This window comes from Castor canadensis, chromosome 11 (assembly GCF_047511655.1).
Source record: "Castor canadensis chromosome 11, mCasCan1.hap1v2, whole genome shotgun sequence".
Lineage (NCBI taxonomy): Eukaryota > Metazoa > Chordata > Mammalia > Rodentia > Castoridae > Castor > Castor canadensis.
In genome coordinates this window covers 4,198,807-4,217,357 of record NC_133396.1, presented here as the reverse complement: position 1 = coordinate 4,217,357, position 18,551 = coordinate 4,198,807, and the positions used below count along the sequence as shown (strand labels likewise).

The following is an 18,551-nucleotide window of genomic DNA, read 5'->3' as shown; positions in this document are numbered from 1 at the left end:
AGAAATCAGTATTCTGGAGCACTCAGTGAACTTAGAGATATGCAGAAGACAGTATTAGGATAACTGTTCAGTGAGTACAGGTCCTTACAGTTGACTGTGATCAACAGTACAATTGAGGGAGAGCCTCCAGGGTCTGTTCTTCTTCCCTGAGCACAGTCAGGTTTTACCAAAAGATAGACCATGGCTAAAGGGATTGGTGGGGGAGAGATCACTGCACAGTTCGTGTAAAGGAACGTAGGAAGGCTAGCACAGACTTGATAAACTAAACGAGTAACACAGTGGGGTCCTGGAGTCTTACTTACCTTCCAACACTGAATAGGAGCAAGATATTAGTTCCCAGTGTCCATCAGAAAGCCAGGGGGAATATGCTACTAGTGTTGAGCCTACTCCAGGGTATTTTTTGCTCATTGACCTGCAGCAGGCGGGTGACTATTGGTGATGGTAGTGATCACTATGGCTGACTCATGCAGATTGGAAAAGGCACGAGCCAGGGACAGACTTGATTTTGTATTTGAGCAGTCCAGGAATATTTGCTCCAAAACCTTAAAATATTATAAAGTTATAAGGTATAAAGGTAAAGATCAGGTGAATTAATTATGGAAGAGGCGTGTCTCCCATTTGTTAAACTAAAACTTGAGGAAATTGGATTCAGGAAGCTTCTTCCTAGGTAGATGGAACTTGTATGTACATTGTTCTTTACATCTCATCAGTAGCAGAAGCCAGAGAGTGTTGTCCATGCTTTAAGATCCCCCGTCCTAGAAAGTTTCTTTATCCTTCTTTGGTATATAAATAGAGTCACCTGCAGATGGAGTGAATCAGCAAGATGTTCTTACAGCTCAACTGTTTTTACACCATGAATCCAAAAATAGCTTCCAGTGACTTCTCTGGGCAGAAGTAACTCCATGTTAAGCAACATGTAGCAGTTATTAAAAGAGGAATGATCTGGGTGATTTGTGCTTGTGGCTTTGGGATGGGAGTGGGGTGGTGGTTTTGCTTTCCTGTGTTTTGAGGGGCTTGGTGAGTGAGGCTAGAGTTGAGCAAGGTCAAAGAGTTGGCAGTCCTGCTACAGAACGGGAATGGTACTTGCCAGTGCAAACCACTCATGTGCAGTGCTGAGCCATACACAGGCTCCAGCTGTGGGGACCTTCAACTCAAAATATATTAACACCAATAAGAAAGAATTAGCACATTGCAAAAACAAGACTCAGAGGTTTTCTTATCCCAGTGCCTGCTCTGTGTGGTGTGCCAGTGAGGCTGGCTCTAGGAACTTTTGTTTTTTTTCCTGCCATGCTGGGGGTGAGACCAGGCCCACATGCATGCTAGACAAGCATCACCCCAGCCTTCGGCGATAAGAGAAGCCACTGTCCGGTCCCAGGCCAGGGCCCCTGTCATTCAAATATGTCCCTCAAACAGCCTCGTCTGATGTGGAGCAGAGGGTCAGGCGCCCACAAGGGGGCGTTGCCAAGAGCGGGGTTTTCTGTCTGACTGAGCCCTGTGCACAGGTGCACTGGCAGTGCTCTTCCTGTAACCCCATCCTGCTTTCAGGTGTGAAGCTGCGTTGCTGCTGCAGCTGCCAGCTCTGCCGAGCATTCCAGCACATTTACACTATGGTTAGTGAGGAAAATACCCTCTGGTACCCAGGTCACTACCTAAAAATGCTATCACATAGCAAGCCTAAGTGACTGACTTTTTTCTTCTCTTTTCTTTCACTTAGTTGTGATTGGTCACTGTTGAACTAAACGTTCCTTCCCAGAAAGAAATACCTGTGACACATAGGGAACTATATAAGTTGTGGCCACAGAACAAGCTAGAACTGATTTCTGCTTCTGCAGAAGATAGTCGTGTCTGCTGACCTAGCTGTGGGGGCCTTACATCAGGAAACCACTGCTTTCTCAGCCTTGGTCAGTTCTGTGATCACTTCCATGCCCAGCGCCTGGTAAACACCACCTAAGCGCTGTGTTTTCTATACTCTGGTAGAAAGTTGGAGAAGTTTATTTTGGGATGGTGTGCAGCTTGGTGGTAGTGCATGTGCCTACCCCGTGAAGGGTCCCGGGTTCAGTCCCCAGCCTCTAGACTTCAGATGGTGCCCACATCTGAGGTTTATGTGAGTTCAACTTTGTACATCTTTTAGTCTTGCCAGAGGTCAACTTAAAATGGAAAAAATATTTTCTTGATTTTTGAGTAAGAAGTATTCTTCCATTTATTTCTAGGATCTTGAAATATGAAGACACAAGTCATTTAGGTGAATTCACTATTTAGCTACCTACAATCAATCAGTATTTTTATTGCTGATCAGTCTTTAGTAACACCTACATTTTAAGCTTCACAAAGTATCCATCATTTTTGTCAGCAGTGTTAATTTTCCTGATTTAGTTTTGTTCCTTCAATTTGTAAGACTACTTTTCCCAGTATTCATTACCTGTTTTCTATGTAATTGTAGATGATAGTATAGCTACAGTTGCTGGCAGTAACTAATTAGGGATAAACTCCCCTTTTATGGGTAACAGTTTGCATGATCTTTTACACAGCATAGACCTTGCAACTTAAGATGATTCATACCTTGCTTTTGACATTAATCAACGTTATTGCATATTATTAGAATAAAGAGCATCAAGGGAACTGATTCTATGCCATATTTAATAAGAAAATAAATTTCAAAATTGTACTTATAATATGTTGAGACCAAGTAGTTTAAAATTGGCATAAACCATTTTCATTTTATATCATCAGTTTTCTGTTGCATGCAAAGCCATGTGCTTTCTAGTCTTTGCTACTCGAAATGTTCACATTCCTGTCTCTGAGATAAATATCTGTGAAAATCACACCTGATGTGAGCTCTGGGTACTCCAGGTACTGCATGGTGTCAGGTGAGCTTGCGGCAAGCACAGGATGATTAGCATTTGAGCTGATTTTGAAAATTAAATTAGTTTTACTTTTTCCTTCTGTTTGACTTTTATTTTCTCTCTCCCTGGGCACTCTTTTCAGTTTCATCAGGCTGGGGAGAAATGCCTAATGTTCACTCAAAGGCTGAAAACTCATGGGGAGAGCCATCCTCCCCTTCTACCCTGGTCGATAATGGTACAGCTGCATGGGGGAAGCCACCAAACAGTGGCAGCGGATGGGGAGATCACCCTGCTGAGCCACCGGTGACTTTTGGAAGAGTTGCTGCTCCCGCCACCACCCCAGCCCTTTGCAAACCAGGTAAGCCAAGCATTCTGCATGCCCTGATCTGACAACTTAGAAATGGTTCGAAGTCGGCTAGGGGCAGGGATCAAGTGGCAGCAGCCTGCCTACCAAAGCACAAGGCCCTGAGTTCAAACGTCAGTACCACCAAAACAAACAAAAAATAGGTACACTAAAAAATATTGTATAAAATTACCTTCGGACTGTGCATAAGTTGTATGTGAAACACAAATGAGTTTCATGCTTAAACATGAGTCCTGTCTGCAATATACATCATTATGTAGATGTAAATATTCCAAAAATATCTGAAACACTTCGGTCCCAAGCATGTCAGTAAGGACACTCCCCAGTAGCGACTCTCACGCCTTTGCTATGTTTCAGACCTGCCAACTTAAACCTACTTCATCAAGCAAGATGGAAAAAAGCATGTCATTTTTCTCTTCTTGGGATTAGTTTTTGAAAATACATATTTACATCAGTCTGACACTCCCTGCCTTGCTCTCATCTCTAAACAGAATTTCACTTTGGGTGCCCCATGCTAGTGCTTAAAACTTGAGAGAAGATGGGCTTGGGGATATGTAGGTCAGAGGTAGGTACTCACCTAGCACTAAAGAGACCCTGGGTTTCATCCTCAGCAGTAAAACAAAATGCCCTCTCATTTTCTGGAAGTGTAGTGAGCATATCTGTCATCTGCGTTCTCACAAATGTCCAGGTCATGTGCGCTGTGTGGAGTGCTGGTGATGTGTGGGTGTCTTGTAGTGTGTGATGCACCTTGATGTAAGTATCAAGGTTGGTTTATTTAAGGCTGATGTTAATGTTAATTGCTCACACAGCTGCAGAATAATTGTGTTTTCATTGACTGTCGTTAGGTGTCCTAGATCTTAAAATACAACTTTGTGGATGTTGTATTTTCTTACTTTGCTAAAGCAGATATCCTGTTTGAGACAGTCACAGTTCTGCTGCAAGTATTTGTCATTCCTACCACTTTTCTTCCATTACAAAGCTAAAGGATAAGGAAACTTCTGGTGTTTAGATTGATGCCATTTTGAAGATACATATTCTGTTCTTGGAATTTGTCCTTGAAGTGTGATCATGTGCCTATCTGTGTTGTAAAAAGCATCATAGTTTGTCATCTTAAAGACTTCAGCTACCTACTGTGACCTAGTCTGGCCGCCTTCTAGTTCTTCCAAGAAGGAAACCTTTGGGATACCTTTGACACCAAAAATTACTTTGTATTTTAAAAAAAGGAGGGAAAACTAACATCCTGAAATGGAAAGTAAGCATCTCAGTCTGTCCTCTCTTCACTCATGCTTCTAACCTGGAGTCTCTGGTCTCTTGGGAACCTATGAGAGAAATGCAGACAACTGGGCCTACCCCAGACCACCTGGGTCTCTCATGATCCCCACCATCTCCCACCTGTGGCTGCCCGCAGGTTTAGCTGAAGACAAGACCCACACAGAGGACATGGTGTCTCTCAGAATCTACATTTGAGTAGTTTTTTCATGCCATGCAGCTACTTCTGCCCTGTCAGGAGCCCCTCAGGATTATTTTTAGAATGTGCTTAAAAATGATGTGTAGTTGGTTCAGAAAGTGTGGAACAGCATAGGCTGCAAACAACTGGAGTTTGAGGGGAAAAACAGATACACATCCACATTTGCATATCTGGAAGGAGAAAGCTGGTTCTTAAGTCTGGGGGAACATAAAGTACCGTGCCTGTTTTCCTGTCTCCCCACGTGTGCCTTCCGAGTCTGAGGAGTTCCATTTGCTCTCTTTTCAGCTTCCAAGTCTGTGCAGGAAGGCTGGGGCAGTGGAGGGGACGACGTGAGCCTGGGCGCCAGCCGGTGGGAGGATGAGGAAGGGGACATGTGGAGCAATGCTGCCTCCCAGGAGAGTGCGTCTTCCTGTGGCTCCTGGGGCAACGCCCCCAGGAAAGGACTTCAGAAGGTAGGTGGCTCCCACGGGAGAGTGCCTCCTGGAGGGGGCAGTTTCAAGGTACCGCCTCCACTTGAGTAGTCAGGGCGGCATGTTAGTTAGCTAGCTTCCCGTCATGAAAACAAGTACCTGGGATCCTCACCTTACCAAGAGAAAAGGTTTGCTTTGCTCACAGTTCTGGAGGTCCCATTCTGTGGTAAGTTGTGCCTGTGACAAGGCAGCCCCTCCTGGCTAGAGTACCAGGGGAGCAAGGCTGGGAAGTGTGGCAGAGGAAAGAGTCTGGGATGCCAGTGCCATCCCTGAAGGCACATCCGAGTGACCCAAAGACCCCCCCAGCCTCCCACACCTCCAGCGCTCCATAGCATCCGTAGTGCCAGCCTGGGGGACAGTATTCAACTCAGAGGCCTTGGAAGGACACTTACATCCAACCCATAGCAGGTGGCACTGCCAGAGACACACTGTCACCCGAGTATGTGTGCATGTATATGTGAGAATCCACCTGCTGTTTAAGCCAGATTGATGCAGGTGCACAATAACAGGATCCCATCTCCTCTCTAAAAATGCACTTTAGAATATATTTTTATCTCAGAATGTTTTAAGTAAAATTATTTCTCGGTTTTATATTTAAATACAGTAAATATTTATAGATAATAACTCATAAATTCTTTGGCATCATTAATTTTTTTTCTTTTAGAGGTCCTGGGGTTTGAGCTCATGTCTGCTAGGCAAATGCTCTACCACTTGAGTCATACCCCCAAGCCTTTCTTACTTTAGTTTTATTTTTCAAACAGGGTCTTAACACTTTTGCCTGGGCTGGTCTCCGACACCAATCCTCCTACCTCCACATTATAGATGTGTACTACCAGGTCCACCTTGTTTTTTGAGATAGGGTCTCACTAACTTCTTATGACCAGGCTGGCCTCAAACCATAATCCTTGTATGTCTGCCTCCCAAGTAGCTGGGGGTCCTTAATCTTTAAGAGAGTGTAATGAGGTCCCAAGATGAAAAAGTTTGTGAAATGCTGCGGTAGACCATTAGGTAATTTTGAAACAGATGGGCAGCTGTCTGAAGAGATGGCAACCCACAGCTTCTATACATTGAAATAAGCTCCAACTCAATCACAAGCTTAGACATGAGAAATAAGACATTAAAACATGAAAGAGCTACAGATTAGCTCCCAGTCTAACTATGATCAAAATCTGAAGCCATAAATAAAAGATTTTTATATTTCAACAATAAATGTAAAAACTGTACATGACAGGAACTACCCTAATTGAAGTCCAAGGACAAATAGACTGGAAAACAATATTTATAATTTCTATCATAGCGCATAGCAAGGGCTCATCTCTCAGATACAGAAGTGTCCTAGAAACTGACTTTTTAAATCAGCCAGTGAGCAAAGGCAGCAAATGGTGGATGACCCACAGGAAAGGAACACAAGTGGCTCACAAGCTTGGAAAAGGAGTCAGGCTGACTTAGGAAGAGAGCTCAGCCTAACACCAAGATCTCCCAGATCAGCAGAAACCCTAACACTTAGCAAACACACTGTGGGACTTGGGGTGCCCACTCAGTGACCCTGGGCTCAATCCCCAGCCCCCAAAATAAACTGCAGATAAAAGCAGGCACAATCTGTTCTGAAAGCTGTAGGGATGCCAGTTTTCACGTGTTGCTGACAGGAAGTAAACTGTCATGTGATGTCACCTGGAGGGCCACGTGACACCACGTGTCAAATCAGCGCATTGGCACTTGTCCTGTGCAGAGCCAGTGACATTTGTAGTTTTCCATCGCAGCATTTTTGTGGTAAGAAAATGAGAACACATGTGCACCAATGCAGTAGGCAGCTAAAGTGTGTGTGTCCACACGTGGGAATCTGAAGATTGATCGTAAAAGATCAACAAAATACGCTGTCCAATGGGAAGGCAAAGTATAGCATGTGTGCTGCACACCACCAATGAGGGGAGGCGTGTGCGTGTGTGCTGGCCTCTCTGTGTTCTAAATCCTGACAAGAACCTGCTCAGAGGGACTTCCCCTTGAAGAGCACAGGAACTAAGCAGAAGAGGGGCATAGAAACTCTTTCTTTATACCTCCTGTGCCCTTATGAATCATGACTCTATTACTAGTCACAGACAGTTTTGAAGACATCCAGTAAACCACAGGCAGAATCCAGAAACTGAAATCAGGCTCACTATTCATGAGGTGTAGAAGTGATTGAGCAGGAAAAGGAAGTGTCTTTACAGCTGGGCCAGCAGGTAATCCAATTTCAGTAGAATTAGAAATAGCATGTTGGTAAATTTAAATGATGTAACCTTGGCCAAGCTGCTTCCTTGAGGACAGAAAACCTGGGCTCTGACACCTGGTTACATAGGTTGATTGTGAAAAGCACATTGAATCACATTCTTAAAGGAGGATTATTCTTATTCTTAGTTTTTTTGAGATGAAGATCTCATTGTGTTGCCCAGGCTGGCCTCAAACTCTTGGGCTCAAGCAGTTCCCCTGCTCCAACCTCCCAAGTAGCTGGGACTATAGAAGGGAACCACTCTACCTAGCTCTGGGGAGATTTTTTTTAATATGTATCAGCATGGCAGTAGAGCCTTTGTCACTGCATTATCAGGAGGAAGTTACTTAGAAAAGGTTCCATCTAGTGTACCTGGCTTTCATGGCGCCTTTGAGCCCCTGCCACTGGGCTGTTCTTTTTCCCCTACTCGCATCTCAACATTTTCCTTCTAATTCCTTTCCTCTCACCTGATGGTTGTAGTGATGAATAGTTAAACCAACAGGCTTGTTGTTTCTGTCTTATGTTGCCCTTTAATTCATTGGCACAAAACCTTCTGTATTTTGGCATCGTTTAGAATAAAGATAGAAAAGGGCAAAAAATATACAATCTTTCACATAGCACCAAATTCAGGAGCACATTCCTTGTGATTATTCGATATTAGAAGTAGTACATATTTGTGATTAATTCTCTGGAAAAGACAGTTACCTTACTTTTAGTAAGTCCATAAATTACACACATTAACCAGCCTGTAAATGTACCCTGCAGTTTTCCACAGTACTAGCCAGAAAATACTTCAGGCTTCATGGAGTAAGCACAATTCAATTTTAATGCAAAGGATTCTGTTACTTTTAAATTACCATGAATTTCAGCTGTCTCTCATTTCTAGAAAAAATGTGTTCAAATGTACCTCGAAGGCCAGCGATGTAGCTCAGTGGTGGAGTGCTTGCCTAGTATGCACAAGGCTCTAGGTTCAGTCTCCAACACCACAAAAAATAAGAAGAAATAAAAATAATGAAATGGAACTCATGGCCTTCTCCTCCCTGATGCTTCATTCTAGGGCATGAAGACACCTAGCAAGCAGGACGAAGCCTGGATCATGAGCCGGCTGACCAAACAACTCACGGACATGGGCTTCCCGGTGACTGCTGTCTTGTTACTACTGCCCCGTGTTTCCCGAAGCCAACAGCCCTAATTGTTTCCTATCAGTGTCTGTTGTGTACAACGAGGCGGGAAGACCTTTTGAGGGATGAGGTTATTGACCATTTAGCTCTTAAGTCCCCTTTGGCCTGGGCAGTTTGGACTAAGGGTCACTGCTTTGAATATGATAGCAAAGACTCACTCAATTTCCATCAAAAAGGCATGAAAGGGCTGGTAAAGAGTCAGGCGCTAGAGCGCCTGCCTAGCAATTGTGAGGTCCTGAGTTCAAACCCCAGTACCACCAAAAAACAGCATGAGATCCCTTTCCTTAAGAGCAAAAACTGTGTGATTTATAATTTCTATGGATTTGTACAGTTTTATATTTTCTTGTAACTTATTCACATCTGTAATCCTAGCTACTGATTGGGAGAATCAAGGTTTGAGGCCCAGGCTGGGCAAAAAGTTTACAAGACCCCATCTCAACCAATAAAAAGCTGTGGTGGCACACACCTGACATCCCAGCTATGCAGGAGACATAAATGGAAGGATCTCAGTCCAGGCTGTCCCAGGCAAAAACATAAGACCCTATTTGAAAAATAAGTAAAGCAAGTGAGGTGTGGTGGCTCACGCTGTAATCTAGCTACTTAGAAGGATGAGATCAGGGTGATTACAGTTTGAGGCCATCCTGGGCAAAAAGTTTACAAAATCCCATCTGGGCATGGTGGGGCACACCTGTCATCCCAGCTAGAAGCATTTTAGAAGGATCATGGCCCAGGCCAGCCTGGACATAAATGTGAGACTCTGCTCAAAGAACACCTAAAGCACAAAGGGCTGGGGGAGTGGCTCAGCTTGTAGAGGGAAGCTTGAATGATAGAGCCTGGAGTTCATGACGAAGACAACGGTGACTCCAGCACAGTTGCTGGCACCAGAGCGAGGCAGCTGGGATGGAGCCTGTGCCTGTCAGAGTCCATGGCTCTGCTGACCTGGCCTCAGCCACATCCCTGCTGAAGGATTACTGCTCATGCTATAAAACGATGGTGGGAGTGCTTATACAGTTTTTCTGAAGTCCTGCATTTTGTTTCCTAAGATATGCTAAAATCAGTTCAATCACTTTTAACCACAAGTAATTTTTATCTAAAGACATCTCTAACCCCAACAGTTCCAAAGCCTACTGACAGTAGCTGTTTCTCTAAGTTAGTGGTGATCAAACTGTTTACAAGCGCTTCCTTTTGTCAGTGTGCACTGCTAATGAGACCTCTGCTTTGCCCCCCAGAGAGAGCCAGCCGAAGAGGCCTTGAAGAGTAACAGCATGAACCTGGACCAGGCCATGAGTGAGTGGCAGGGCTTTTCCTACCAGGTGCCCCTGTGGTGTTTGCTTTCCAGAGTGTGTGATTGCAGTCATAGGTCAGTGGTTGAACTCACACTGGGCAGATGAGACCAGGCCTCAGGGAGGAACAACGGCAGAGCACGCAGCCATCACGCAGCAGGTCTCTCGAGATGAATGGTCAGTGCCATACTTGAACATGTTTGCTTTTTCATCTTTTCAGGAACTTAAGCAGGTAAATTGTATCTGTATCAGCTACTTTTCCTTGCTGCCATGACATAACACCTGACAGAACAACTTAAAGGAAGGAAAGATTCATTTTGACTCACAGTTTCCAAGGGTTGAGTCCACAGTCACTTGGCCTCATGCACTGGATAGAACATTATGGTGGTGGAAGCCTGTAGCAGAGGGGCTTCTTCACCTCACAGCGGTCACGAAACAGAGGAGAATGCAGCAATGGGCCAGGACAAAGTAAAGACTTCAAGGACTTGCCCACAGAGACCTGTGTTCTCCAACTAGGTCCCACTTCCTACTTCTCACCACTTCCTGGTAATGTCAACATATTATGAATCCATCAAGGGATTAATTCATCCATCAGGTCAGAGTCCTCAGGATCTAATTGTCTCTGTAAACGCCCTCGCATGCACAACCCACAGGTGTGCTTCGTCAATCTAGGCGTTTCTCACACCAATCAAGTTGACAGTCAAGATTAGCTGTCATACTCGGGTGCCTGTGGCTCACGCTTGTAATCCTGCCTACTTAAGGGGCAGACATCTGGAGGACTGCAGTTTGAAACCAGCCCAGGTAAGACCCTATCCTGGAAAAAAAACCATCACACAAACAAAAAAAAAAGACTGGCAGAGTGGCTCAAGGTATATGCCCTGAGTTCAACCTCCAGTACCACAAAAAAAAAAAAAAAAAAAATTAGCCATCACAGTGGTCATCTATTTTTTTTATTTTTTTTTATTTTTTTATTTTTTTGGCAGTAGTGGGGTTGAACTCGGGGCCCTGCACCTTGAGCCACTCTGCCAGCCCGTTTTTTATAATGGGTTTTATCGAGATATGGTCTCACAAACTATTTGCCTAGGTCAGCTTTAAACAGCAGTCCTCTTGATCTCTGCCTCCTGAGTAACTAGGATTACAGGTGTGAGCCACTAGCAACTTTGAGGGGAGGTAGTAATGACAGTCTTGGTGAGAAATGGTAGGACCACAGATTGGACTTCATTTGGTCCCAGTGAGCATGCCTCTCCTTCCTCGCCATGTAGCAGTCCAGCCAGGGGGCCCACAGGCCCACAGGAGAAACAGTTACTTTTGTTAGGCTTTTTTGAGAGGGAACAAGTAACCTAGTCCTGGAGCTGCTTTCAAAATAGTAATTAGAGGGCATGGCTCCAGTGGTAGAGCACCTGCCTAGCAAGCACAAGGCGTGAGCTCAAGCCCACTACCACAAAGTAAATAAAAACACATATTTTAAAAATAAATACATATAATAATTAGGGCTGGAGGCATGGCTCAGGGCAGAGCACCTGCCTAGCGAGCATGAAGTCCTGAGTTCATACCCCAGTACAGCCAAAAAAATCAGTAATAAGATGAAAACAAAAATTATTATGTCAAATATCTGTAAAATATAATCCATTCGTGATACTCTTGGCAGTTATGTTCCACAAAGCCACTGCATATGCTGAGTTAACAAGCACTGAACCCCACTCCTAGGGAAATACAGAGGATTCCTGCAAGCCTCTGGACACCACATTTTCATCTGCTGCCCATATGTACCTTTGTTTGATGTGTGTTTCTGTTTCCACACACCTTATTTAATGTATATTTCTCACAAGTAATGATATGACATACTTCTTTTAATAAAATGTGAGCCAAGAAGCATTTAACATTTTCCTGACCCTAGATAATGTGTCCATAGTATTTTTTGCTTTCAGACTCATATGAACAATGGCGTCCACTATGCTTTTTAAATCAGTCATCTCAGGAACACACAAGTCTAGCTGCTTTTGTATCCTTTCCTTAGCTCTTAGCACTTCTGAGAGGCCTCACATGCACATTGGTGAGTTTCCTCTTCTTCCTTCTGGATGTACTCTGTTGGGAGTCATTAACATTGAACTCATAACCCACAGCGTTGCAACTCACACCTGAAGGAAACTTACCTTCTAGTGTTATGAATACTGCACAGCACTACACTGGGGGACATTTTAAACACCAAATCACCAACAAACATGAAAAAACATTTAGCAACGTCAAGTTCAACTAGAAAGGCAGAGTTTGACTTAAAGCTGGACACATGAGCATCAGGCAAATCAAGTTTTTTACCAATCTGCACATGTCCACAGTGAGCAGAGAAGTACTGCCATTGTTGATTTGAGGGTTACAAATAAATTATGATGAGCAAATTTTCAAGTACAGAAACCATGAATAACAGGAATAGGTGGTGTAATCACATGGAGTGTCAAAATGTATGATGTAGGCTGCCAGGGTGGGAAACCAGGGAGCACTTCAACTTCCTAGACTACTGAAATAGTGCAAAGTCAAAGTGGCCCAAGCGAATACTGGCCACTCCGCCAAGAGCTCCACCAGGATAGACGCTGTTGTTATAGGATGGTTCAACAGAGAGATGGGGCACCAAGGCTTTCGGGAAGCAAGTTTATTAAGCAGGCTGGCAGCGGCTCAGCAAATTCACATCCGAGAACAAAGGGGGCTCACCTTATGTACCCTTGCAAGCAGGTTACAGAAGCAAAAAGCAAGGTTTAACCCATTTATGGCTGCATGTAACTCAGTTGGCCACTTTATTCCCACCCAGTGCTACATGACCTTCACATTTGGATTCTTTTAAGTTTTATCCCCCTGCTATGCCATCCCCTCCCCCCTGCTACATTATCAGAACACAGACTTGCTACATTATCCCCTCTTGGATGCTCAGATCTACCTATGGTCAAAGAGCGTCATCTTGATTCAGGGGTTTGTATTTTCATAGCATCATTACACGGGTGGCTGTTTTTCTCCATAGTGCCCTCTATCATGGTCCTGATGGACTACAATACCAAGGCAGGGTAACATCAAACATGCTCCAAGACGACTCATCGCCCTGCTTTCCATGACAAATGTAGTCTGCATTGTTTTCTTTACTCTGGGACTTTTAGTATGGCTTACTGGCAACCCCGCAAACCTGGGGAGTATATGAGCCCGATGTAACACCTGACCTGTTGGTGGGTGTATGATACAAATATGGCTGTGCAGAGGTCCCAACAATGACTCTCTTATAACATTCAGTACATGGGGGAAACCTTGCAAGGGCCAACCCACTCCAAATGTCTAGAGGAGAGCAGGGGTGCGTCTATGTTTGAACTTCCGCCCTGTGTAGACTAGTCAGCTTCAGGAGTGACTAGAGCAGGGCTGTAGTCCCGTTGTTCATGGTCCCCTGTTGTTTTCCGGGAAGCAGGGTACTACCGAGGAGGGTGCAGGCGCCGGAGGGTGATCTTGCAGGGTGAGGCTGGGTCAGGGACACACTCCCACTCTGGAGAGGCTGGCTTTACTCGGCTCTGGTAGATCAGGGAGCAGTTTCTGCTACTGTAACTGCAGTGGGGATAGACAAGATAACAAAAAAGGGCCCTTCCAATGGGGTTTTAATGGTTGAACATTTTATTCTTTTACCCAGATAGTATCTCTTAGTTTGTTTGTTTTGTTTTTTCCTGAGTTAGAATTACCATGGCAACGATATATTATCAATATATATGTCCAAGAAAATGTATTACTTAAAAAAAAGTTAAAACCACCATCTTTAAGTATCAAAGGACATGTTTAGAGCCAGTAAAAATAGTTATTTTGTCTATGTTTAAGTAGAAGACATTGTCTGAAAAATGTGAGTTTGTGTCTGGAAGGGCTTTAATTCCACGTAGCCACACATGTATAAGAACCATTTCCTCAGTCCTCTCAGCCTTGGTTATTTTTGAGAGATTAGACAGGAGTGACTCCATTTGAACTTTGATGGCATTCCCCCCTTGTCTTCAAACTGCTTGTCCTGAGCAGTCTCCTCTGAAGATCTTCCTCCTATCCAAGTACTAACCAGGCCCGACCCTGCTTAGCTTCTGAGATCAGACAACATTTGATGCGTTCAGGGTGGTATGAAGATCTTTTTTGATTGGGTTTGTTTGTTTGTGTGTTTTGTTTTGTTTTCTTCTCATCATGAGAATTTGTATTTTCCTGGATTTTTGTTTGGTTGGTTTTGGTCCCACATGGGGCAGGGGGAAGTAACAAGCAGATCAGGTGGGAGTCAGTGCCAACTAGACCCTTTTGGCCAAGTTTAAGCAACAAAGAGGCTTAGAAGGAGTGGCTCCTAGGCAGTGGGCTTTTAGACAAGGACAATACATAACAAAATCCAACAAAAGCAGACATCTAAAAAGCTAACCTGGGTGACACATAAGCGGTTATTAGAGTCATATTTATGGACTTGATTGTAAGTGCCCCAAAAGGATCAGAACTGTAATGACAAAAAGTTAAAAGAGTGATAGTTAAAATTTTGATGGACAATTTAGCAATTAACAGAATGGTATATCAGTACCATTAACTTTTTGCTACTATGTTTATCTAAATTTTGTATTTTAAAAGGCTTGATATACTTGAGAAACATAAATATAGTTAATATACAGGACCAGCAACAGTATCACAGCTCTATAGAGGTTATATATACATATTTATTTAGTTGTTGCTTTTGAAGTAAAACTTTAGATTTTCTCATCAGTTGTGGGGGGACAACAGTGTCAGTGACCCCAAATAGCTCAGTCACAGACACATATAAGGTACCTTCTAAGGTGTCTTAGAATCACCCAAGGCAATAGTTGTTTAACCATAGTTATGAGGTCATCTAGCAAATTTTACATAAACCAACTTTTAAATGAACTTTTATTAGTTATGACTCAGTTACCTCAGTCGTCAAAACCCTGACAAGAATCACCAGAAAACACAGGTAAATATTTATGGAGATTAAGTGTGGAGTTAAGAAACCTAACGTCCAAGAATCATGGCTCAGATGTTGATAAGGGATCACATCCTAGATTGTTGACATCAACACATGGCACCGTGACATACAGCAGGATCCCACCAACCTGTAGTCAGTGGAGCTCCCCTAAAATAACAAGCCCAATCTGGCCATACCAGGCCAAAAATTCCCTCTGCCTGACATGTGGAAGGAGTAGAACTAACATCTCCACTCTTAACTCCAATAAAAGCTGGAGGTCTTGACCTCCAGTGTAGTGTTCCTTTTTGAGGTTTTGTTTTGTTTTTTACTTTGCTTTACATAAGTAAATCCATCTCAGCCTTCCTATCAGTGCAGCAGCACTCCCTGTGCTCAGCTGCCTCTTGCCTCTCTGTGTTTTAATAAACTCTTTGTTGTCTTTGTTGTCTTGATAAATTTTTGAATTAACCTATAGCACCCAAAATTTCTGATAGTTATCTTGATAAAACAAAAACCTTTTTTAAGACAGTTTTTTGTAAATGTTATCAAGAACAATATAATATTTTTAAGATAGCCTTGTTATGAGGTTAGAGAATTAAGTTTTAGTTTAAAACCAGTACTTTAAATTTTGATCTTACAAAACCTTTAATGTAATTTTTAGATTTTAGTCAACTTGATCACTAACATAAGCATTTATAAGCTCCATCTTTTTATGACAACTTACTCTGTACCTTTATGACAACTTAGTTTGTATCCCCTGGGGGAGTTTGTCTTTATCCTTTTTTTTTTATTTAAAATATTTTTTTAACCTTTTATTTTCAAAAACCATATCCTTAATACCTTTTATATGTTTTTTGTTACTTGTAAAAAATAAATCATAAAATCTTTTAACTTAGAGCCTTAAATTTGCATGAAAAAAAACAGAAAGCAACCTTAAAATTATTTTTTGTATAAAAACAATTTATAGAAAGCCCATTTATTAATAGACCTATGTATTATAGAGAGAGTTGAATCCCAGATTTTATTTATGACAGAATGAAACAGGCTAAGGTCATTTTTAGCTACCCAAATGTCAAGATTCCTGCTGCAGGGTGTAGCCCTTTCCTATGCCTGCATCCTGGTGAGACCTGATTGAAATAAGTTTGAAAACTGGTTTTCTTAAATGTAGCAGTAGAGCAGAACAAAAGTAGCAGTTTTTATATTGACTCTATAATAAGAACCATCCTCAAGATGTTTACATATTCATATGTAAAAAGCTTAAGTTTGTAACAAAGATTTTTGACACACTGATTTTTTGTTACCTTGAATATATTAACCTTATAACAGCAGTTTAAGAACCATTTTGAAGATGTTTACACACACACACACACACACACACAAGTTTTATAAATTAATCATGCCAGAAAAAATTTCAACTTAAGCATGCATAAGATGAGTTGGAATTCCAGGAGCAAATTAAATTTTTCCCAATGCTTTAAACAAATTCACACACACACACACAAAATTAGAGTGCACTTTCAAAAAAAACCAAACATTTTTAAACCATACCCAGAGGGCTGTCTGGTGGAATGGTGGATGATACATCTGTTCTCTTGTGAGTCTCCCTCTTTGAAACTGAATTTTTGTTACCTATCCTTCAACCTCAGTTACAGCTATTTCCCGGGAAAAGCTCAACACCCTCCCCGCCTAGTACTGGAGATTTCTTACATTTTACCCAAAAATGCTTTCTTTTTACTTGTGGTGTTTCTCATCCTGGTCTATCTTGCTAGTGAGAAAACCCCGGAGGTGTCTCACACACTTTTGCCCTGCTCCCTAAACCTGAGAAACCCAGTTTTACTCCAGACAGGGTTACTCAGGGGTCTTTGAGAGGTGATCAGGCTCCCCTTCTGCCAAAGGCAGACCTATTATTTGAATCGGGGTTCTTAACCAGCCTGACAGGCGGGACTCCCAATTGGTTCCCGAGCCTTCTCCAGGTTCCTTTGTGCAACTGAGACTTGCTTTCCAGCATGCCAGAAGAGGCAAGTCCCTCCATTGGATCAACAGGCCCACTGGTGCCTGGTGGATACGCTCCCAACAAGCTGGGGGTGCCAAGTCCTGGTGACAAGGAGGTGAAGACACCAACTCCAAATCCTGCACATGAGCCCCCAGAAATATTATAGGATGGCTCAGACAGAGGGCACCAAGGCTTTCGGAAAACAAGTTTATTAAGCAGGTCAGCGGTGGCTCAGTGGATTCACATCCAAAGGCTGAGCCCCGAGAACAAAGGGGACTCACCTTATTTACCCTTGCACGCAGGTTACAGAAGCAAAAAGCAAGGTTTAACCCATATATGGTTTCATGCAACTCTGTTGACTACTTTACCCCCAGTGCTATGTGACCTTCTTCATGTTTAGATTCTTTAAGTTTTCTCTCTCTGCTATGCCATCCTGTCCCCTCTGCTACTTTATCATAACAGAGACTTGCTATACTGTCACAGGAGCTCAGTAAGGGGCAAGTGATAGCTGTGAGGAGCTGTTTCAGGTGGCAGAGTTAGGAAGACCTGCAGACAGTGGGTTGGAGGGAGGAAGTGTGTGAAGACCTGGGGAAGGAAGAGGAGTAGGTTCACCCCAGGGGAGAGGCCAGCCCAGCTCTCTAGGGGCTGGCAGAGGTCAGTATGACCAGAGTGAAGAGCAGGAGCAAGGACAGAGAGCAGAGGGCAGGCAGGGCATCAATCACAAGTATGCAGACCAGGAAGACACAGTGCAGGGCAACAAGCCAGGTTCCGCTCCTTCCTCCTCCTCTCAGGCTGTAGCGAGCGCCTGTGTGTGTGTGTGTGTGTGTGTGTGTGTGTGTGTCTGTCTGTCTGTCTGTCGTGTGTGTGTGTGTGTGTCTGTCTGTCTGTCGTGTGTGTGTGTGTGTGTCTGTCGTGTGTGTGTGTGTCTGTCGTGTGTGTGTGTCTGTCGTGTGTGTGTGTGTCTGTCTGTCGTGTGTGTGTGTGTGTGTGTGTGTGTTTTCATTGTTGCTCTATATGTTGTGCCTCAGGTGCTCTGCTGGAAAAGAAGGTGGACATGGACAAGCGTGGACTGGGAGTGACTGACTACAATGGAATGGTCACCAAACCCCTAAGCTGCCGCCCACCAATCTCCAAAGAGTCTTCCATAGACCGCCCCACCTATCTTGACAAGGTACAGATTTAAACTGCTTCAGCAGTCTCTCCTTTTATTTTTTTAACAAGGGATGTTTTCATTTTAACTGTCCTTAGTGTAAGGGAGATTAAAACCTTGCTGGATGCCAGGCATAGGTGGCCCATGCCTGTAATCCTAGCTACTCAGGAGGCAGAGATCAGGAGGATTTCAGTTAAAAGCCAGCTCAGGCAAATAGTTCACAAGACCCTATCTCAAAAAACTCCATCACAAAAAAGGGCTGGTGGAGTGGCTCAAAGTGTAGGCCCTGAGTTCAATCCCTACTACTGAAAGAAAGAAAGAAACCTTGCTGGACTGTAATAACTGACTTTTACCCTGTTTTTTCTAATGTACATGGATGTTTAACTCACAGAGGTAATGTTGCATTTCACACAATATTACTAGGAATAAAAATGCTGGAATTAAAAAATGATTTTCATTTTTATTGTACAAGCTTGTCTGATTATCTACTTCAATTTGCCCAACAGATAAGGGTCATCAAGTCTGTTTTACTGACTCATTTTAAATACTCAGTCCTTCTGTCTGGAAATGGTATGTTACTTGGTCAACCTTAAGGAGCAC

General features: G+C 43.2%; 1 protein-coding gene across 5 annotated transcripts in view; it reads left to right on the top strand.

The window, feature by feature from the left end:
• The window catches only part of Tnrc6c (trinucleotide repeat containing adaptor 6C), a 121,937-nt gene that overhangs the window by 78,310 nt on the left and 25,076 nt on the right, over window positions 1-18,551 (top strand). For all 5 annotated transcript variants that reach the window (XM_074045011.1, XM_020158841.2, XM_074045010.1 and 2 more), the window contains 5 exons: window positions 2,986-3,201; window positions 4,961-5,127; window positions 8,448-8,528; window positions 9,801-9,858; window positions 17,830-17,972. In XM_074045011.1, coding sequence (XP_073901112.1) covers window positions 2,986-3,201; window positions 4,961-5,127; window positions 8,448-8,528; window positions 9,801-9,858; window positions 17,830-17,972 — 665 coding nt within the window. The remainder of the gene's footprint in view (window positions 1-2,985; window positions 3,202-4,960; window positions 5,128-8,447; window positions 8,529-9,800; window positions 9,859-17,829; window positions 17,973-18,551) is intronic.